The sequence below is a fragment of the Wallemia ichthyophaga genome (assembly GCF_000400465.1).
Source record: "Wallemia ichthyophaga EXF-994 unplaced genomic scaffold scaffold4, whole genome shotgun sequence".
NCBI lineage: Eukaryota > Fungi > Basidiomycota > Wallemiomycetes > Wallemiales > Wallemiaceae > Wallemia > Wallemia ichthyophaga.
Genome location: NW_008806277.1, coordinates 223,215 through 239,444, shown reverse-complemented (window position 1 = coordinate 239,444; position 16,230 = coordinate 223,215). Strand labels below are relative to the sequence as shown.

Below are 16,230 nucleotides of genomic sequence, written 5' to 3'. Positions count from 1 at the left end.
TAACTATTTCGCATTGTACGATTACAAATTAGCATTATATAATTGTAAAGTGAATTTATTATTCTTATTACAAGTCTTATGAGTTAACGGATAAGAACCAACGGTCATCATCAAGTTATTCTGCCAGTACACAAGAAATGGAGGATAATGTACCGATGCAAGATGATGCAGTAGTTGAAGCGGTAATTATTGAGCAGCCAAATGAGGATGATGTGAGAGTCAAAGATAACGAGTCAAAGGACGTCAATGTCGAAGAAGCACCAGAAACAGTAAGGTAGTAAGTTAAAGTGAAAAATCATCTAACATTATTAGCCGCTCAATCCATTCGATCAATTCACAAAGTTTGCTCATGCCCTCCAAGGGGATCACGAAAGGAATGTTGGCGAGAATGTCAGATTAGGCGCACAAGTTGAAGATAATGACAGACGTATAAACGGTTTAGTAGAGGATAATGACTTCCTAAGGCAACAATACCAGCAATCATCTGAAGCAGCCTTTGCGTTGAGTAAGGAGAATCAGGAGTTACTATCAAAGATAAGTTTGCTGGAGAATCAACTGAGTGTTGGACTTGCGGCTAGAAAGACATTCCAGGATACCACCGTTAACGAATTATCAAAGAGATTATATGTATTACAACAAGAAAGGCAGCTCGAATTAGACAATGAACATCGTTCAACACTCTCAAATGTCAAAGAGCGTGCAGGAATGTATACAGAATTACAATCTCAATATGAAGATCTACGCAAGGAATATCTTGGGCATATAACACAGCAAAAGTCAGATATGAACACTATAGAAACACTGAAACTTCAAAACAAGGAGTTAGAAGAGCGATTGGGTATTTGATTTTGAGTTTGAGCTTGAATAATACCGTGTATTTATATAAACATATACAACTATAAACAAAATACTGAATAGAAAGAATGTTTGAGAGAGTGTGTTTGAGAAAGAGTGTTTGAGACGTTTTGATGATTATGACCGATCAACAAAAGTCAAGTCCCTTTTTATCTTCATTGGTGAATCGTTGTCGCTGTCTAATTTAAGAGGCGAGCTTTGCAACTTAGCGAGTGATTTGTGTCTATTAAGTAATGGAGGTCTGTTACTTTTCTGTGAAGGCGCGCAAGGTGAGGCATCCATTGAAATCTCACTACACTCCTCATGTACTGTCTGATCTTGTAGTAGTTTTGAAACATTTGTCAATCTAGAGCTGTTAGTTGCAAATGTAAACGATTTTGACCTTAATCCCATATTTGGTCCGCCACCCATGGAAGATGGTTTTGATGAGGCTCTGAATGCAGCTAGATGAGCTTCTCGTTCTGGATGGAAGTTTGGTGCATCCATCGGTGTATATCTCAAGTAAGGTTTTTTAAAATTATATTGTTTGTAATATTCCGCGTAACCTCCTGATAAAATATAGAGTTCCGGAAAATTTAGGTTAGGATGTTCATTGCGACTTCTGTCTAAAGATCTAAGGTGCTTTGCGAGTGTAGGTGCTCTCATGTTTGAGAATTCGCAGTGGAAAATAATAACTTTTCGACTATTTTCATTATTAGATGCAGAAGTTGAGGGTGTAGGTAAAGAGAAAGATGATTGATTAATACCAGAGTTTGGTATTAAGAAATGATTCTCAACAGCTTGAAGAGTACCAAGATTAACAGCACCTGGAATATGACCACCTGCATATTCGAATGGGAATCTACAATCAACGATGTGTAAATCACTAATATTGTTTGGCAGAGGGTTGGATATCAAGTCATCAACGACATCAGGGTTTACTCTCATTAAGCCATCATCCTTAACGTTGAAACAAGGTAAAAGTTTACCCTCCTTTTCACTATGACCGAAACCAGGAATTTGAACACCTCTAGGAGAAATCGCAGGACCTTGTAAAGAAGATAGAGCTCTCAAAGGACCTGAAGGTCTATTAAAAGTGTTTTTTTGTTGAATTTGTTGTGATAAAGGTCTTATTGACGGAGAAGCATCAGCACATGGTGAAGAGTCAATATCACCCGGTGATGGGACATTGTTCATTGGATTTGGAGCAACTAAAGAGAAAGCTCTTCTGAATGCGGGTTTAGCGAAGGGTTTTTTGTTTGATTTATCAGGTTGGTTTTCAGATTGATGGTCATTATTGAACAATGAAGGTGATTGTTGTTCGAATGAGGGCATTGGAGGTCTGCTCTTTTTGTTTTGTCTACGCTCGCGTATTGGGGCAGACTTATACTTTGAATAATTAGGAGATTGAGATGATTGATAAGGAGAGAGAGTGCCTGAGATAGTTTTTGATTGACCAACGTAGTTGTCTGGTGCAGAATAAGCTCTACCTAAGGTCTTGATAGACATGAAAGGGGGTTTCAAAGGAGAAAGTCTTGGTTTCTTTACTCTTTCCGGAGAGGATGGGTTATGATAATAGATGTCGGGTTTTGAAGGTTCAGAAGGAGCTCTAGGTCTAATTGAAGACTTAGACTCTGGAGACGAGTCCTGATAACTGTTTTGAGAGACATATTGTGAACTTTCATCAGCTTTATCTAAGCTACCAGAATGGTGGTGAGAGGATGGAGGCGAGGAAGGGATAATAGTCTGTAGGGAATGAATAAGTCAAAAACGCATTTAAAGAGGTGAAAACTAACAGATTTAGGCTCAAACATAACAGCATTTCTTTTGTTTTTAGAAGAGTTGGGTGGGGATATAGATTGCTTTGTGACGGACCACATTGCAGGTAAGCCAACGCGCTTTTTACCTCTTGAGGTGGTATTGTAAGGATTGTTAGACTTAATAGTCTGATTCTCATTTAAACTTAGATCATTCAAAGGTAAGTTTGAATTCGGTTGAGATTTGTGAGGTGAAGGAGAGTTCGTTGTTATGGAGATTGAAGACGCGAAAGACACGTCGGCTAGAGCTTCTTCGTCGATATCTTGATCTTTGATTTTAGGGGAAGTGTTTGGAGTATTGAGATAGATTGGCGGAAACTCAGATTCGATAGGGGAGGAGGAAGCGGGCTGAGACTGTTGACGGGGTAGATAAGCAGTCATACTGAGGTGCATATATTGATAAGATGGTTTAATATCAGAATTAATTACTTACTTATTTAGATTGTAGGGAACCAACCAAACTCAATCGCGCAAACGTGAGCAGCAGATGACTCCATAGATGATATTCTTTGATGTATAATAATCCTTATGTGTAAAATATAATATGTATTCTCATTTTCTCTGCAAAACCAAAATAATTTTACAAATATTTCACTTTTCATATAATTTCAAATAATCTTTATCGTCTAACACAGTTCTGCCCTTTGATTTAGCTTCCTTTGCTTGATTTGATAGCTGTACAATTCTGTTTCTACGCTTTGCGGAGTGTGAAGGTGGCGGAGGATTCGTTGTGGGATGTTTCTGGCTTGTAGTATTAGAGCTAGACGATGCATTTATATTTTTGTTTTTTGATAATTTTTTATTTAAAGGTTTCTTTGTGAATTTAGCAGATTTGCCCATGAGCTAAATTGATATAGGGGATCGTGAGTTGATAAGGCGGATACAGAGGAGTTGATGTTAACGAATAAATCAGCAAATGAGAATTTTGAATAGACTAATCGATAAGAAGTTTAAATTTAGTATCAATAGATCATTCAGAACGTTGGTTTTTGGTGATAAATCTATCAGTCTATCAAATTACAATCAATTGCATGAAAAATTGGAAACTATAAATCAAAATTTGGATAGATTTAAACCATTCTTGACTTCATCGGTTCCATCCACACCTTTCACAATCAATTATCAGAATTATGATTCACTCTATGATTGCTTAAATGTTATTCTATGGCTTATTAACTCTGATGATAAAAACTCTTTGACAATAGCACAATCTCTATTTAATCATCTAAACGACTCTGGTTTCACTAACCATATCAATAATATTAACGATTCGAATAACCTGAATAACATTAAATTTATCATTCTCAACTATTCCTGCTTAATCTCTTTACGTTATGGTAAAGGCGATCTAGCATTACGATACTCATCTTCACTACTAAAATGTTCATCATCCACTGACTACAAAGATAACTTATTAAATACTATTATGAGTCATTTTATCATGGATGGCGATAAATCAGCTATCAATCTACTATTAAAGTACTTGATCAAGTTAGATTATCAACTCCCTACAACTCATTTTGATGGTTTATTCCGTTTATTGGTGGAATTACAGGACAATAACAACAACAACAACTTATACAAGCTTTATTTAAAAGTTAAAGATACTTACACACCTCCGCAACTATCTCTTTTAACAATATCCAACCATCTATCCTCCCAGAATCTAAAATCTAATCACAAAGCTTTCACCCTATCATTATTAGAGACTAATAAATTCAATCTACTGGAACCATCCATTCAATCTTCAATTCTCATTAATTGCTGTAAATTAAATCAATCTGACATCATCAAACTCGCTTATCCTAACTTACCATCATCTCAATTATCTCCAACACATTCTTCAAATCTCACTTTATCAATCATAAGGCTTCTAACAAACCAAAAGGGTAACTCTGATAATTTCAAACTAGCTAATCTTATCTTTGATAATTACTTGAAGGATTCTAAACCTTCAGATTATAATCACATCCAATTAAACGCTCTATCAAGAATGTGTCTATATTTAGGCAACTCTAGCGCTTCATTGGCCGTCTTTCGTCATCTACTATCCAGATCTATCATGCCTGACTTGAAGGATATCAATTTATCTTTATTATCAATAGCTCAAAACTCTCCTTCTCAAGCCTTTCAACTATTCAATTACGCTTTAGATAGAGGTCTACATCCTACTAGTGAAACGTATGGCACTTTGATTAATCAATTATTGAATACCCAGTCCTTTGACTTGATCGATAAAATTTTGATCGATCTCAATGAAAGAAGTATCGATCCTTTGCCTTTCCTAGAAATCATCATCAAATTTCACATATTAGTCGATCGTCCTGTGGCTAATTTATTAATCAAATTAGATAAGTCGCGTCATCATAAACCATCAAAGTCCATAATATTAAGATGTTTAGATCACACAATAAACAGTAAAACCATCAACCTTGCACAATTAAATTATCAACTTTACCTTCTAGCTAAATACAATCACCTCACTATTTATAGACGGCATTCAATTCTCCTGCATCTGACTATATCACATAATTTACTCGACAAATCTAATCTATTCAATAGACCACTTTTGAACATTGTTGAAAATCTTTTCAGTCATAAGATACCCAATGAAAATCTAGAGACCATGGTCGCCTTCGTTGCACTGTTTTCCGAATACAACAACAAGATTGCCTTATTGGACTGTTTGACACGAATTAGTGGTGGGAACTCATTGAATTATCATCAAATCACTTCTCAATTAGAGGACAATCGGCTGAGTCTATCTGAAAACGGTTTATCGAGACTATCAAGCAATATTGAACACTATAATAATAGACTATCTAATCAATTGACAAGTAAACAGACGCGATAATCACTACAAATGATATCAACACCTTGTTCATTCTCAGATATTGCAGTATGTAGAGCATAAATCGTACTTGTGCATTAACCTGATCTACCTGTCTTTCAGGTGAAATTAAATCAAATGGTGCCGCTACTGTCAAGCCATTTATTGTCTTTACGGCATTATAACCTGATATAAAGCCATCCTCATGGAACCCATATTTCAACCATGCACCTGCGAAGCTTAACCCATCTTTACCTTGTATTTCATTCATCGGACCTTGAGCTTGAACCGCATCAGCGCTTATCAAAGGGTGTTCATAGCTCCATCTACCAATAACACAATCTTCTCTTGGTTCGAGTGGTGGATTCAGTGTTACTAGAACATTTCCATAATTCTCTTCACTCAAACTTTGTAATAAGTTCATCCAATACGTTCTTGGAATGTTGTCATTGTCTAATTTCTTTATAAAAGTATCAACTCACAATGAAACTTGATTATTAACGTTAGATTTCTCGTCAGCATTGCTCAAAAAGTTCCAGCTAGTCCATGCTTCTCTTCTTGTCGGCATGAGCTGTGAGTATTTGGTTAAAGTGTATGCTGTGAGCTAATTAGCACACCTTCTCATCGTAATGAAGTACAGCCTCGTTACTAGAAAACTTAAAGTTGCTCAAAAGACCCTTTTCCTTTTCACTCAAGTCTTCATTGATAATTGACATAGAAGTATCAGCATGTGTAGCGAGAATGACGTGATCGAAAAACCATGTATCTTCGTTTGCGGTTGAAAGCTCAACTGTCCCATTATGTAGACGTCTGAGACTACTTATAGGTGTTGACAAATGTGTTGTTCCTTCCTTCATATTCTTGATGATCTCATTAACGTAGTATTTACTAACCGTTTAATTAAAACTATTTGAAAAACAATGAAAACAAACCTACGATCCTCCTTTTATCGTCAACCACTGTGTTCTGTCCGCTATTTGAAGTAAATGGTGGTTGTGCCTGTTGACGTCATTTAGTTGATTTCACCGTTGAAAAGCCACTAACATGAATCTAATAAGAGTACTGGCTGGGAACTAAGATAATCGTTAGCTTGGAAGCACGAGAGATAAAGCACCACCGACATCTAAAGCTACAGAATCAGGTGGTGTGCTCCAAATAGCTGCACTCATTGGCTACGAATTATGTTTAATGGGAATGGCATGTTGTGAGAAAAGAAGCTTACTATGAGGTAATTGTTAATGAATGCTGCCGAATACTTCTCCTTCCTAAGGTAATCGCCGATCGTAATATCGGACATACTGTTTTTTTCATCTAGCAAGTCCAAAGACAGCGCATTGAATCGAACTATATCACTTTTATGACGTCAAAATTAAGGCTATCGATAATCATCGGACCTACAAAATCATGGCATAATGATCAAGGTTGAAGATGTTTGACTTTTGAGCAAATAAGCCATTCAAACCTGACCCTGACCATTCAAAAGAGCCGGAGTTCCTCGATACTGAGAATGACATATCGGAATCAATGATCGGGACTCCCTTCAAGTTTAACATCTTGATCATATTCGGATACGTCACTTCACTATCAACCATTATTATACGAAACCAAGTTAAGTGACTATTCTCACTTAAATACTATGAATCCCCTGTGATGATCTGCTTTAGATTTGTTTTCCTCACTGTGGCAAAGCTTACGTATCTACATCAACACTCTTATCGTTGTCGCCTTTGCTGAATTCCACGGTACTGTATTCCACAATATGATTAAAACTCACACGTCTTTCGATGCACTCACTTCGTGTGTCCTCCAAAGTAGTTGTTGGCTTCGAAGATGTGTACCTCTTCAACGTCACTATACTCATTAAGGAGCTTTATACCAAATTTAATCTGTATTCATGTCACAGCCGATAGAACTAACCCATGTAGCACTAAGCCCGCTGATACCGGATCCAACCACAGCAACTCTCATGATGATCCTTGACAAAAGTACATATATCATTATTCAACAAATAAGAAAAACAAAACAAAAATGTTCAGATTAAATTCAGGAAAAGTTATTCAGAATTTGCTTGTAGTCCTAGTAGTGGTGCTAGTTGGTTACCGACCCTATTAATGAACGGTGCTATTGAGATGAACGAGAAAACCAAGGATAAAAGCAGCACCGGTGCCCAAAACAACATTAGGCGGACGTCCTCAACGACGCTTTGCGCTCTTTTCTTTGCTCTCGTTGACCAATCCTCCTCATCGACGAGACTTTCTCCATTTGCTTCCATTTCCACTTTAGTAAAGCGAGATGTGGTGCCAGCGGGATTCCAACCGGTCTTTTCACTTAGCTTTGTACTAAGATTTGTTAAAAACACTTCAAGTGCCTTCTCTTGGTAGCCAATCTCTTCCTCATTATCCTTCTTTTCAAGATCTTTAATCGTCCCTCTGTCATTTGATTGCAGTAAGTTGCTTTTACTTACTCTATCATCTAATGACGAGTCGTCCTCAGCGCTTGAGAAGTTGATTTCGTCATCAGCGTCTTCACTGTCTTGTATCGAGAGCTTATTCGAGTACGTAAGTTCACCAAGCTCCTTTGCAGAAATACCGCAAGCGTTTACAACCTCAACATCTGCGCCGCTATTATACAACATTCTTGCGCAATTCTCAGATTTACTGATGTAAGCGAAATGCAACGGTGTGAATCCATTGATGTCCCTTGCGTTTACATCTGCACCACATTCAATCAGGCTTTGAGTCAGTTCCACCATTGACAATTGACAGGATAAATGTAGTATCGTCTGTCTTTGTTTATTGAGAAGGTTTAAACTATCGACGTTCTGTCTGTAATCGAGCAATCGTAGCGCATTAATTGTGAATGCTTCAAGATCAAAGTTGGTGGCACTCAAAGTATTGCTTGCTTTATCATCCACTTGCCCTTCGCCATTCTCGGTTCCCACGATTCTCATTGCAACGTTTCTTGCATCCTCATATTTACCTGTGAGATTGTAACCAAGAACTTTTAAGGCGAGCTCCATCTAGGTGATTGTCAGCTTTGAAATACGTGAAAGAGAAGGGACTAACTAAAGCTTTATCCGATTCATCGATGTACGTGAAAGTCAATGGATTGTCTCCATGTTGTTCATCGCTCGTATTATATCCTCTTAATGAGACGCTTACAGTCCCAGGCTTGGACGAAGGCGGCAACAAACATACTAGTGTACATTCTCCCCATCTCGTGACCCTAGATGCAGCATTTGAACCGAAGTATACAGTCAACCCATCGGGAAAGTGTTGACCGAGGATTGTAATCTCTGTACCACCCCTTGTAGGTCCCTCAAATGGTACAACTCTAGAAATTTTCGGACCATTGTATATATTAATGCTTTCGTTTCTGCTAATACCATCATCCACCCAAGAACTTTCGATGTATTTATCTACTTCTGAATCAAACGTTGGATTGTTGCCTTTCGAATTGGATTCATCTAACGTATTAGCTGAATCATTCAACTGTATAGGTGATTGCACACTCAAGCTAGACGTCAAATACGTCTCGAGCTCATCAGTATGTTCAAACTTGACGAGAGACTCTTCCAAGGTTTTGGGTAAGCCTGCTGAGCCTTCAAGGTCTCCTATCAAAGACTTTTTGATGCTCCTGGGTGGACTGGGGGTTGTTGAGGGAGTGGTGTTGAGGGCATTCTTCATTGAGTAATCAGATGGTGATACGAATGATTGACTAGAACTATTGGCGAGATTTATCTCCAAAGGTGAGTTTTGCCTTCTAGTATTTCTCGTATAAGGTTTTCTGTCATTGGTATCGGATTGAGCAAGTAGAGCGTCATCTTTGATACCTCTTGTAGATTTCAATGGGTTGCGACATTTGATTGAGCTTTGCTCACCGTAATTAGACGTTTTACCTGTTGAGGTCTTGTGATCATCCGTGATCATAATCGGTGGTGATTTGTTTGATGCAACAACGCTGCCATCGTGTTGCTTGAGGGTAAAGCCTATTGTAAAACCGGTCTTTTCACGGTGATGCCTACAGTAACAAGTGACGCGCGTTGGAAGAACAGCGGTTGGCAATGGTTGAGCACCTTCATAAGCGATATCCTCACTGAGAGGGACAAGTTCACCACAATTGAAGAGTGTAATCTTATTACGCTCCCATTGATCTTTAACGGGTAAGGGAGCGGAATTGAGTAGAGCGTCGTCTTGACCTTCATCATCAGATTTCGATCTTGGACGTCTTCTAGCATCACGTTTACGCTGGAAACGCTTCTTTTCACGTTCTTTGCAAGGAGAACAAGCATAGACGGGACAATAAGGAGCAGTTGCACAGTTGACTTGGGTTTCCAGATAGAGGGTATTGTGCCTAGGTACATCGTAAGGCATTGGTGCACCTCTCTTAGATCTCTTTTTCGAAGCTGAGCCATAGGGAAGTCTGATAAAGTTCCATTGATTATTGGGAATGTTCTCAAGCTGGAGAATGATCTTGATTTGAGTCTCGACTCTAGATTTAGCACCTGTTTGTGGAATACCAAGGAGCTTCAACAAAGGTGGATTAGATGAATTTAAGGTGGCAGCATGATTAGAGGATTCTGGCAAGCAATTTGACTTGTGTTGTTTGGGAGTGGGAGGGTACTGTAAGCCGTAGTTGTATAACTCCTTTGAGGAAGTTGTGGGCGAAGGGATTGATGTTGGTGTAAGCGGTGCACTATGAATTTATTAGAATAAGAATCACAAGCCGATACACTCACTATTCCTCCATTTTAGCTCGCTCGGTGGTGGTACTGACGAAAGAGTGCGAGTCGAATTGGGTAACTTTTTTTATAGCAGTTTAATTACTAAAATCTAAATTTATTTGATTGTGATTTATTAACAGTTTTCCCTCCATTCCTCTGTCTAGATAGGGCTAAGACTGCTATCAGCGTGACAGGCACAGCGATATACCAAAACCCAAAGAAAACTAAACATAAACCCATATCATGTATTACTTATAAATTTATTAAGAAATGTAAAATTATATTCATCTTGATTGTTCATCAGTGTAAATGGGTATTCAAGTCAATCGTTAACGGCGTTGTGAGCGGCCATAGCCAATTTGTATTGCATCCAACTCTGACTCAATTGATTTGATTTGTCCATGAGAAGTTTCGAGATCCTTGTTCAATCTGTCTCTCTCAGCCATCAAGTGATGCTCCCACTGCCTAAATCTGCCTTCCTCCAACTTAACTTGTTCAGTAAATCTCTTTCTGAGAGCTTCCTCTTCTTCTTTGAACTTTGGGTTGTCAAGCTTCTTTGGTTTTGGTTCTCCAAATTTCCTCGTTTCCATTTGTGCTTGTCTGTAGTGCTCATAGTGCGTTTCTTCAGTGGTATTGATCAGATCAAGCATGTGCGTCCTAACGAGGAGCTGTCTTAACTTTCTAAAGTCACAGTGCTGCTCGTTCTCAACCTCAGCCACACCCCATAAGTATTGTCTTCCTTTCACAAGCTTTCCTTCACCATTCTTCACATCCTCAGTTGAGCCAATGATTGAGAATGGCAAAGAGTCAATGAGGTCTTGAACGTGTTGTTGGTTGCCTTCATCGTCAGATTCAACAGGTGGTTGATATATCTTGATACCTTGAGCGTGAATGACCTCCCAGATGCGCTTCTTAAATGACTGTAAATCAGCCTGAGTAAGGGTATCTGCCTTTGCGATTACTGGAACAAGGTTGACACGCGTACCAAGTCTCTTCATGATTTCGATGTCCAGTGGCTTAAGTGTGTGGCCAGTTGGACGAACAAAGTACAAACAAGCGTGTACCCTCATATCAGATTTTTCCTGACGGTTTGGCTGTTGCTCTTGACGCATATAAGACTCATGCTGATCATCAATGAAATCAATAATTGGAGACCAGCTATCACGGTTGTTAACGTAATCACCGAAGCCAGGGGTATCGATGACAGTGAGCTTAACCTTAAATTGCTTCTCTTCCAATTCACTAAAGCACGTCAGAGACATATCTAAGACATAAATAAACGTACGCTTTGATAATCTCAATCTCAGTAGTTTTGTCGAGCTGCTTGGCGTGGCGGCGACGGTAATCCTTCTTAGCGGAAAGCTCAGTGGAAAAGAGTGTGTTGATGAGTGTAGACTGATAGTCGTGATTAGAAAAGCGTGTCACGTACAATTCTACTAACCTTTCCGAGGCCAGATTCACCGACGACCATTATAGTGAAATGTCCACCACGCTTTGCGACTACGGTACAGTTAATTGGTTTGTTAGCGTGATGACCTGGCAACTAACCAACTAGAGAGCGTTAGCTGGGCATGACGGACACAGAGAAAGGAATTACTCTTATGGCGCTGATTTGGCAGGTTGAGTATGCCAATAGATTCAGCTTCTGAGATGGATTGCACCATGATGATTTGGTCCAAGAACGTCAAGCACTGACCGCCTCATGTCAGTACGGAGTTATGAATGTTGAATTATTTAGTTTGGAATGCATATCTATTCAAATATTCACACTCTCTTCTTTTTATTTTAAATTCATTTATTTCTAAATAAACATTGTTTTTCGATATGTACTGTCAAAATTTTGTCCTTAGTCGGAGGCTGCCATTATGGCGTTAATCAAATCCCCATTCTTCTCCTTGAGCGACTTTACTGCTTTAGCGCGTGTGCAGCCTACTTGTGCAGTAACGAGCTCGATATCTTTAGCGTCGACGCCAGTTTCATCTACTTCTCCTTCGTCTTCAACGTCTTTGCCCTTTGCTTCAGAAATGTTTGCCGCTTGGGTGTCCATTTCTGACATGATCTCTTCTGGCTTCTTTGATTCTGACTTGTCTTGGCCTTCTGGAGCTTCTCCTTGTGCGGCTTGTAATTGGCTTGGGTCTTCCACCTTAAATTCACCAAAGACCTAATCCTCGTCAGTAATCTTTTTTTACTTCATTTTGACAGCAACTCACTATGTGGATACCTGAGCCTGGTGCCGTGTGCACTTCTGGGTTCGATGCTACGAGCATGACATTACGTGAGCGTCTGAGAACGACTCTGGTGACACCTGGGACCTTTTTCAATCCATGACCTTGAAGCGCTTGTCTGGCCTTCTTCTCTGCACGACTCTGTGTAGCTGCGTTTGAAGGACCTGGTTCGCTGAAGTTAAGGTTCTCTACGTTTTCTTGGATTTCCTCAATTGACATCCTTACTTTCGTCAGATGATTACTCTTCAATCCTCTCTACTCACTTTATTTGGTTTTGTAATGGCAGCCTTCAATCCGCGAAATTATTCAAGTGCATTAAAAAAAATTTATCGATGCTATTTCAATTTATTTGTTGTTATTGCTCGTTAGAGGTATATAACTGTTTTGCTTTTGCGCTCCTATCCTCGTTTGATTTTGCTTCGCTATTGTATACATTACCCCGGCAACGAATCCAATCGCTATGGCTGATATGGACTTCGGTGTAGCTGGATCGTTACTGAATGTTTATGTTAGCTTATTATCCTTCTTGTAAAACGTAAAACACACAAGAATATCAACCCAGATGCCGCGACTGGCAATTTGTTCAATGCTCCTACCATGCTATACAACTTATCAGAAAAGTTAAACGTCAAAAGCTTCACGAACGAGTAAGTTGTTGAGGACGTTGTACGCACGCACCAAGCTGTTGTATAACTAATCCCTACCTGTAGATATTTTTAGCTCGCTTCAAGTAGATCGTAGTCTTAACTAACTGCTGCTGCTCCAGAAAATACTATCGTCGACAACAATAAGTGTCTGTTTGAAGGTGGGAAATTTTTCTCTAGCGACTCTAACGACCAGTCTTCTTTGACCAGCGACGCAAATACGAGCAAAGGAACTGAGAGAGCGTTATTGTATCTTAAAACTATTAGCAACAATGAATCAGTTTCCATTCAAACCCACGCCATTGAATCCCAATCTTTGAAAGCGGTAACTTTTATTCTCTTCCTCATCAAGAGGACCTTAAGGCATCCGTCAGCTGATACAGAGTTGAAATCTGGATGCTCACATATGCAGCGCTAGAGAGACAATTTGTAAGCATCCAGCAGTATCCATTGGCCGAACCAGGTGACTCGACATGTGAAAAGGCGCTGACAATATCATCCGATGCAGCTACCAGAGAAGATAGGACCATCAAAAGAAATGAAAAGAAGGTTAGCTTCGAGATCGAACCGCCAAACCACAAAGTTTCACCGTATGCAATGAGGATGATTGTTAGGTTCTTGAAAATGGTATAAACTGGTATTTGAAGATGCTGCAGTGACTTGGAGCCGGTGTAAATGACGACAGCTAAAAGAAAGCTAACTGGAAACCAGGACTTGGTATCTGACCAATTGAAGTTTCGGAAGTTGATGACATTCAACGACTTCAAACCAGACACTAATGATATCGAAACTATAGACTGTATAGCTAATAACAATAAATTCATGTCAAAGCCTCTGCCAGACACAATATATTCTATCCAAGGTCAGTTAGGAAGACACAGGATAACCAGCTTACTGTTTATTACCTAATATCAATGTGCTTCAACAAGGCCGTGATTGAGGTACACCTCTACTTACTGTCATCGCTATCGACGCAAGACAATAGCTTACAACGGATAGACCTTAGATAAGTTAGTCGCTATAAATTGTTTATTGTGGTGCTGCTCACCTGCAGACGAAAGTTTACTCTGATTTTTGCTATCTGTTGAAATATCTATTTTCTTATCCATCCTGAGCGTGACCGTATCAAAACGACGATGACGAGTGAGTTGGCGGTGTTTGGAAACTAAGCTAAGCTTACATATTTTAGATCCTTTAATTGGTGTTATTGGTAATTCCCTACTTCTGCTTATGTTTCTGCCTGTACTCAAGCATTTCTCTTACAGGTGGAAGGTTTGTCCCGTTATACTCCATAATTTTCTAACCAAGATTACAGCGGATTCTACAAGCTTGACAGTTTGAAGCATGTCAAGGATGTCGGTGTTCAAACAGTTAGTCTCTTCTTCTCCTTTCTCCAGCCTTCTTATTTCTCTCCTAGCCTTGGGGTAGACCAAGCTCAAATGTAATGATTCTTGCTCTTCCGTCAGGAGCTCAGATTGCTTTCATCGCTAGGCATGGCATCAATCACTCCATTACTCCATCTGAAGTTAATGGTCAAGCTAACATTGCTGCTTTGAAACACGTAGGCGTTAAGGCCATTGTTGCCTTTTCTGCTGTGGGTTCTCTCAGAGAGGAGATCAAGCCAGGTGACTTCATTATTCCGAACCAGGTCATCGATCGCACAAAGTCCATTAGACAGCATACTTACTTTGGATTGAATCAGGGAGTAGTTGCCCATGCTATGTTTGGTGAACCCTTTACTACTGAGCTATCGTCTTTTATTGCCCCACTTGTCAAGCAAGTTTTACCATCAGGTTTGAATCTGCATACTAACCATGGTGATCGCGACTCTACACTAGTTTGTATGGAGGGTCCTCAGTTCTCTACTCGTGCCGAATCTAGGATGTACAGACAATTAGGAGCTGATATTATTAATATGTCCGTTATTCCTGAAGCCAAATTGGCTAAAGAGGCAGAATTAGGGTACTCGCTCATCTGCACATCAACAGACTATGATGCATGGAGAATGAATGAAGAGCCTGTAACAGTCGCTGAAGTGATCAAAACTTTAACCACTAACGCTGAAAACTCAAAATTCGTGGCCCAAAATGTTTTGCAACATGTTCATGATGCAATATCAGCCAACAAGATTCCTTCCCAGAATGGCTCCATGCAATTTAGCATTGTTACATCCAAAGACAAATTCACGAAGGAGTCGAAAGAGAAACTGTCCTACATATTACCGGATTATTTTAAATAGATAGTTATCGAGATATGATTCATTGTCTCATCCTAAAAAATTTCTAGACTATACGACCGTCCGCAGCTGGTATTGATCGCTACACCCACCCACCCATCGCATAATTACTAACGAATTTATAAAATAAGATAAAATCTCAATTCAAGCCTATTCAATTGCTCAACAGTCTCGATACGACAAGCATAAAGGTTGCGAATTAATATGAGAGTACTGATATTGAACATATCTTTCTCTGCATTATGTTGTCATCAAGGTAGTTATCTCATTTAGGCTTGTTTGTGCCGTCCAAGATTGCGCTAAAGGTAATCTATCATGATATTCATGAAACCGGTACTTAGAAAAACTAGAACGTGACCAAAAGTGAGAGCCGATTGCGCCTGTTGCATTCTCTGAAATCAGGAATCAGCAAAAGACCACATTTTGAGATGCGTGCATTAGGTCAGGGTGTACTGAAAACCGACCGGAAGGGAACACCGCTGGGCCCGACACATTCTGCAAATTGTTGAGATGTATTTTATACAAACTAAGCAAGAGTCAAAAATATATTATAAGACGCGGTAACAAAAAGAAGCACGATGGATGGTATTCCTCTTGCTGCTAGGCTTTTGGCACTCCACATGCGCCACCTCACGTCTAACTTTCTTCATATTACCCTTCCACCAGTCTAAACTGAAGCATGGAGTTCTACAATTCACATTTACTGTACAAACACGCCTTTCCTCATGACATACTTCAGATTAATCTCACTTATTAAATTTGTTCTATCTGTTTTATCGCTGTACAAGCAATTCCTCAACACAGCAATATGGAACTTAGACAATTTGTTAAATCGTTTCTGTGTAATGGAATCAAAACATTAAGTGATACCAACAAAAACTTAAGAATTACATGAATTATAGTAGTGGGTGCTATGTCTGA

General features: G+C 39.2%; 8 protein-coding genes across 8 annotated transcripts; 2 read left to right on the top strand and 6 right to left on the bottom strand.

The window, feature by feature from the left end:
- Positions 1-137: 137 nt before the first annotated feature.
- Positions 138-846, top strand: J056_003373 (uncharacterized protein; the record flags this gene model as incomplete). The annotated part of the gene is made up of 2 exons (XM_009268596.1): positions 138-269; positions 313-846. 2 exons carry the CDS (start codon positions 138-140, stop codon positions 844-846), a joined length of 666 nt encoding a protein of 221 aa, XP_009266871.1.
- Positions 847-972: 126 nt separating this feature from the next.
- Positions 973-3,032, bottom strand: J056_003372 (M-phase inducer phosphatase 3; the record flags this gene model as incomplete). The annotated part of the gene is made up of 2 exons (XM_009268595.1): positions 973-2,580; positions 2,631-3,032. 2 exons carry the CDS (start codon positions 3,030-3,032, stop codon positions 973-975), a joined length of 2,010 nt encoding a protein of 669 aa, XP_009266870.1.
- A 2,441-nt stretch (positions 3,033-5,473) lies between these two features.
- On the bottom strand, positions 5,474-6,778 carry J056_003371 (uncharacterized protein; the record flags this gene model as incomplete). Its single annotated transcript, XM_009268594.1, has 7 exons — positions 5,474-5,915; positions 5,964-6,052; positions 6,099-6,369; positions 6,418-6,480; positions 6,526-6,554; positions 6,603-6,653; positions 6,704-6,778. 7 exons carry the CDS (start codon positions 6,776-6,778, stop codon positions 5,474-5,476), a joined length of 1,020 nt encoding a protein of 339 aa, XP_009266869.1.
- A 756-nt stretch (positions 6,779-7,534) lies between these two features.
- Positions 7,535-10,230, bottom strand: J056_003370 (Protein SPT23; the record flags this gene model as incomplete). The annotated part of the gene is made up of 3 exons (XM_009268593.1): positions 7,535-8,500; positions 8,547-10,176; positions 10,220-10,230. The coding sequence occupies 3 exons, from the start codon at positions 10,228-10,230 to the stop codon at positions 7,535-7,537; spliced, it is 2,607 nt and encodes an 868-aa protein (XP_009266868.1).
- Positions 10,231-10,533: 303 nt separating this feature from the next.
- J056_003369 (Septin-like protein spn4) lies at positions 10,534-11,868 on the bottom strand (the record flags this gene model as incomplete). The annotated part of the gene is made up of 4 exons (XM_009268592.1): positions 10,534-11,446; positions 11,490-11,599; positions 11,646-11,704; positions 11,757-11,868. The coding sequence occupies 4 exons, from the start codon at positions 11,866-11,868 to the stop codon at positions 10,534-10,536; spliced, it is 1,194 nt and encodes a 397-aa protein (XP_009266867.1).
- A 182-nt stretch (positions 11,869-12,050) lies between these two features.
- Positions 12,051-12,648, bottom strand: J056_003368 (Nascent polypeptide-associated complex subunit alpha; the record flags this gene model as incomplete). Its single annotated transcript, XM_009268591.1, has 2 exons — positions 12,051-12,365; positions 12,415-12,648. 2 exons carry the CDS (start codon positions 12,646-12,648, stop codon positions 12,051-12,053), a joined length of 549 nt encoding a protein of 182 aa, XP_009266866.1.
- Positions 12,649-12,774: 126 nt separating this feature from the next.
- Positions 12,775-13,603, bottom strand: J056_003367 (GDP-mannose transporter; the record flags this gene model as incomplete). Its single annotated transcript, XM_009268590.1, has 5 exons — positions 12,775-12,925; positions 12,976-13,133; positions 13,182-13,326; positions 13,372-13,430; positions 13,478-13,603. 5 exons carry the CDS (start codon positions 13,601-13,603, stop codon positions 12,775-12,777), a joined length of 639 nt encoding a protein of 212 aa, XP_009266865.1.
- Positions 13,604-14,209: 606 nt separating this feature from the next.
- J056_003366 (S-methyl-5'-thioadenosine phosphorylase) lies at positions 14,210-15,312 on the top strand (the record flags this gene model as incomplete). The annotated part of the gene is made up of 4 exons (XM_009268589.1): positions 14,210-14,216; positions 14,263-14,338; positions 14,389-14,443; positions 14,491-15,312. The coding sequence occupies 4 exons, from the start codon at positions 14,210-14,212 to the stop codon at positions 15,310-15,312; spliced, it is 960 nt and encodes a 319-aa protein (XP_009266864.1).
- Positions 15,313-16,230: the final 918 nt, after the last annotated feature.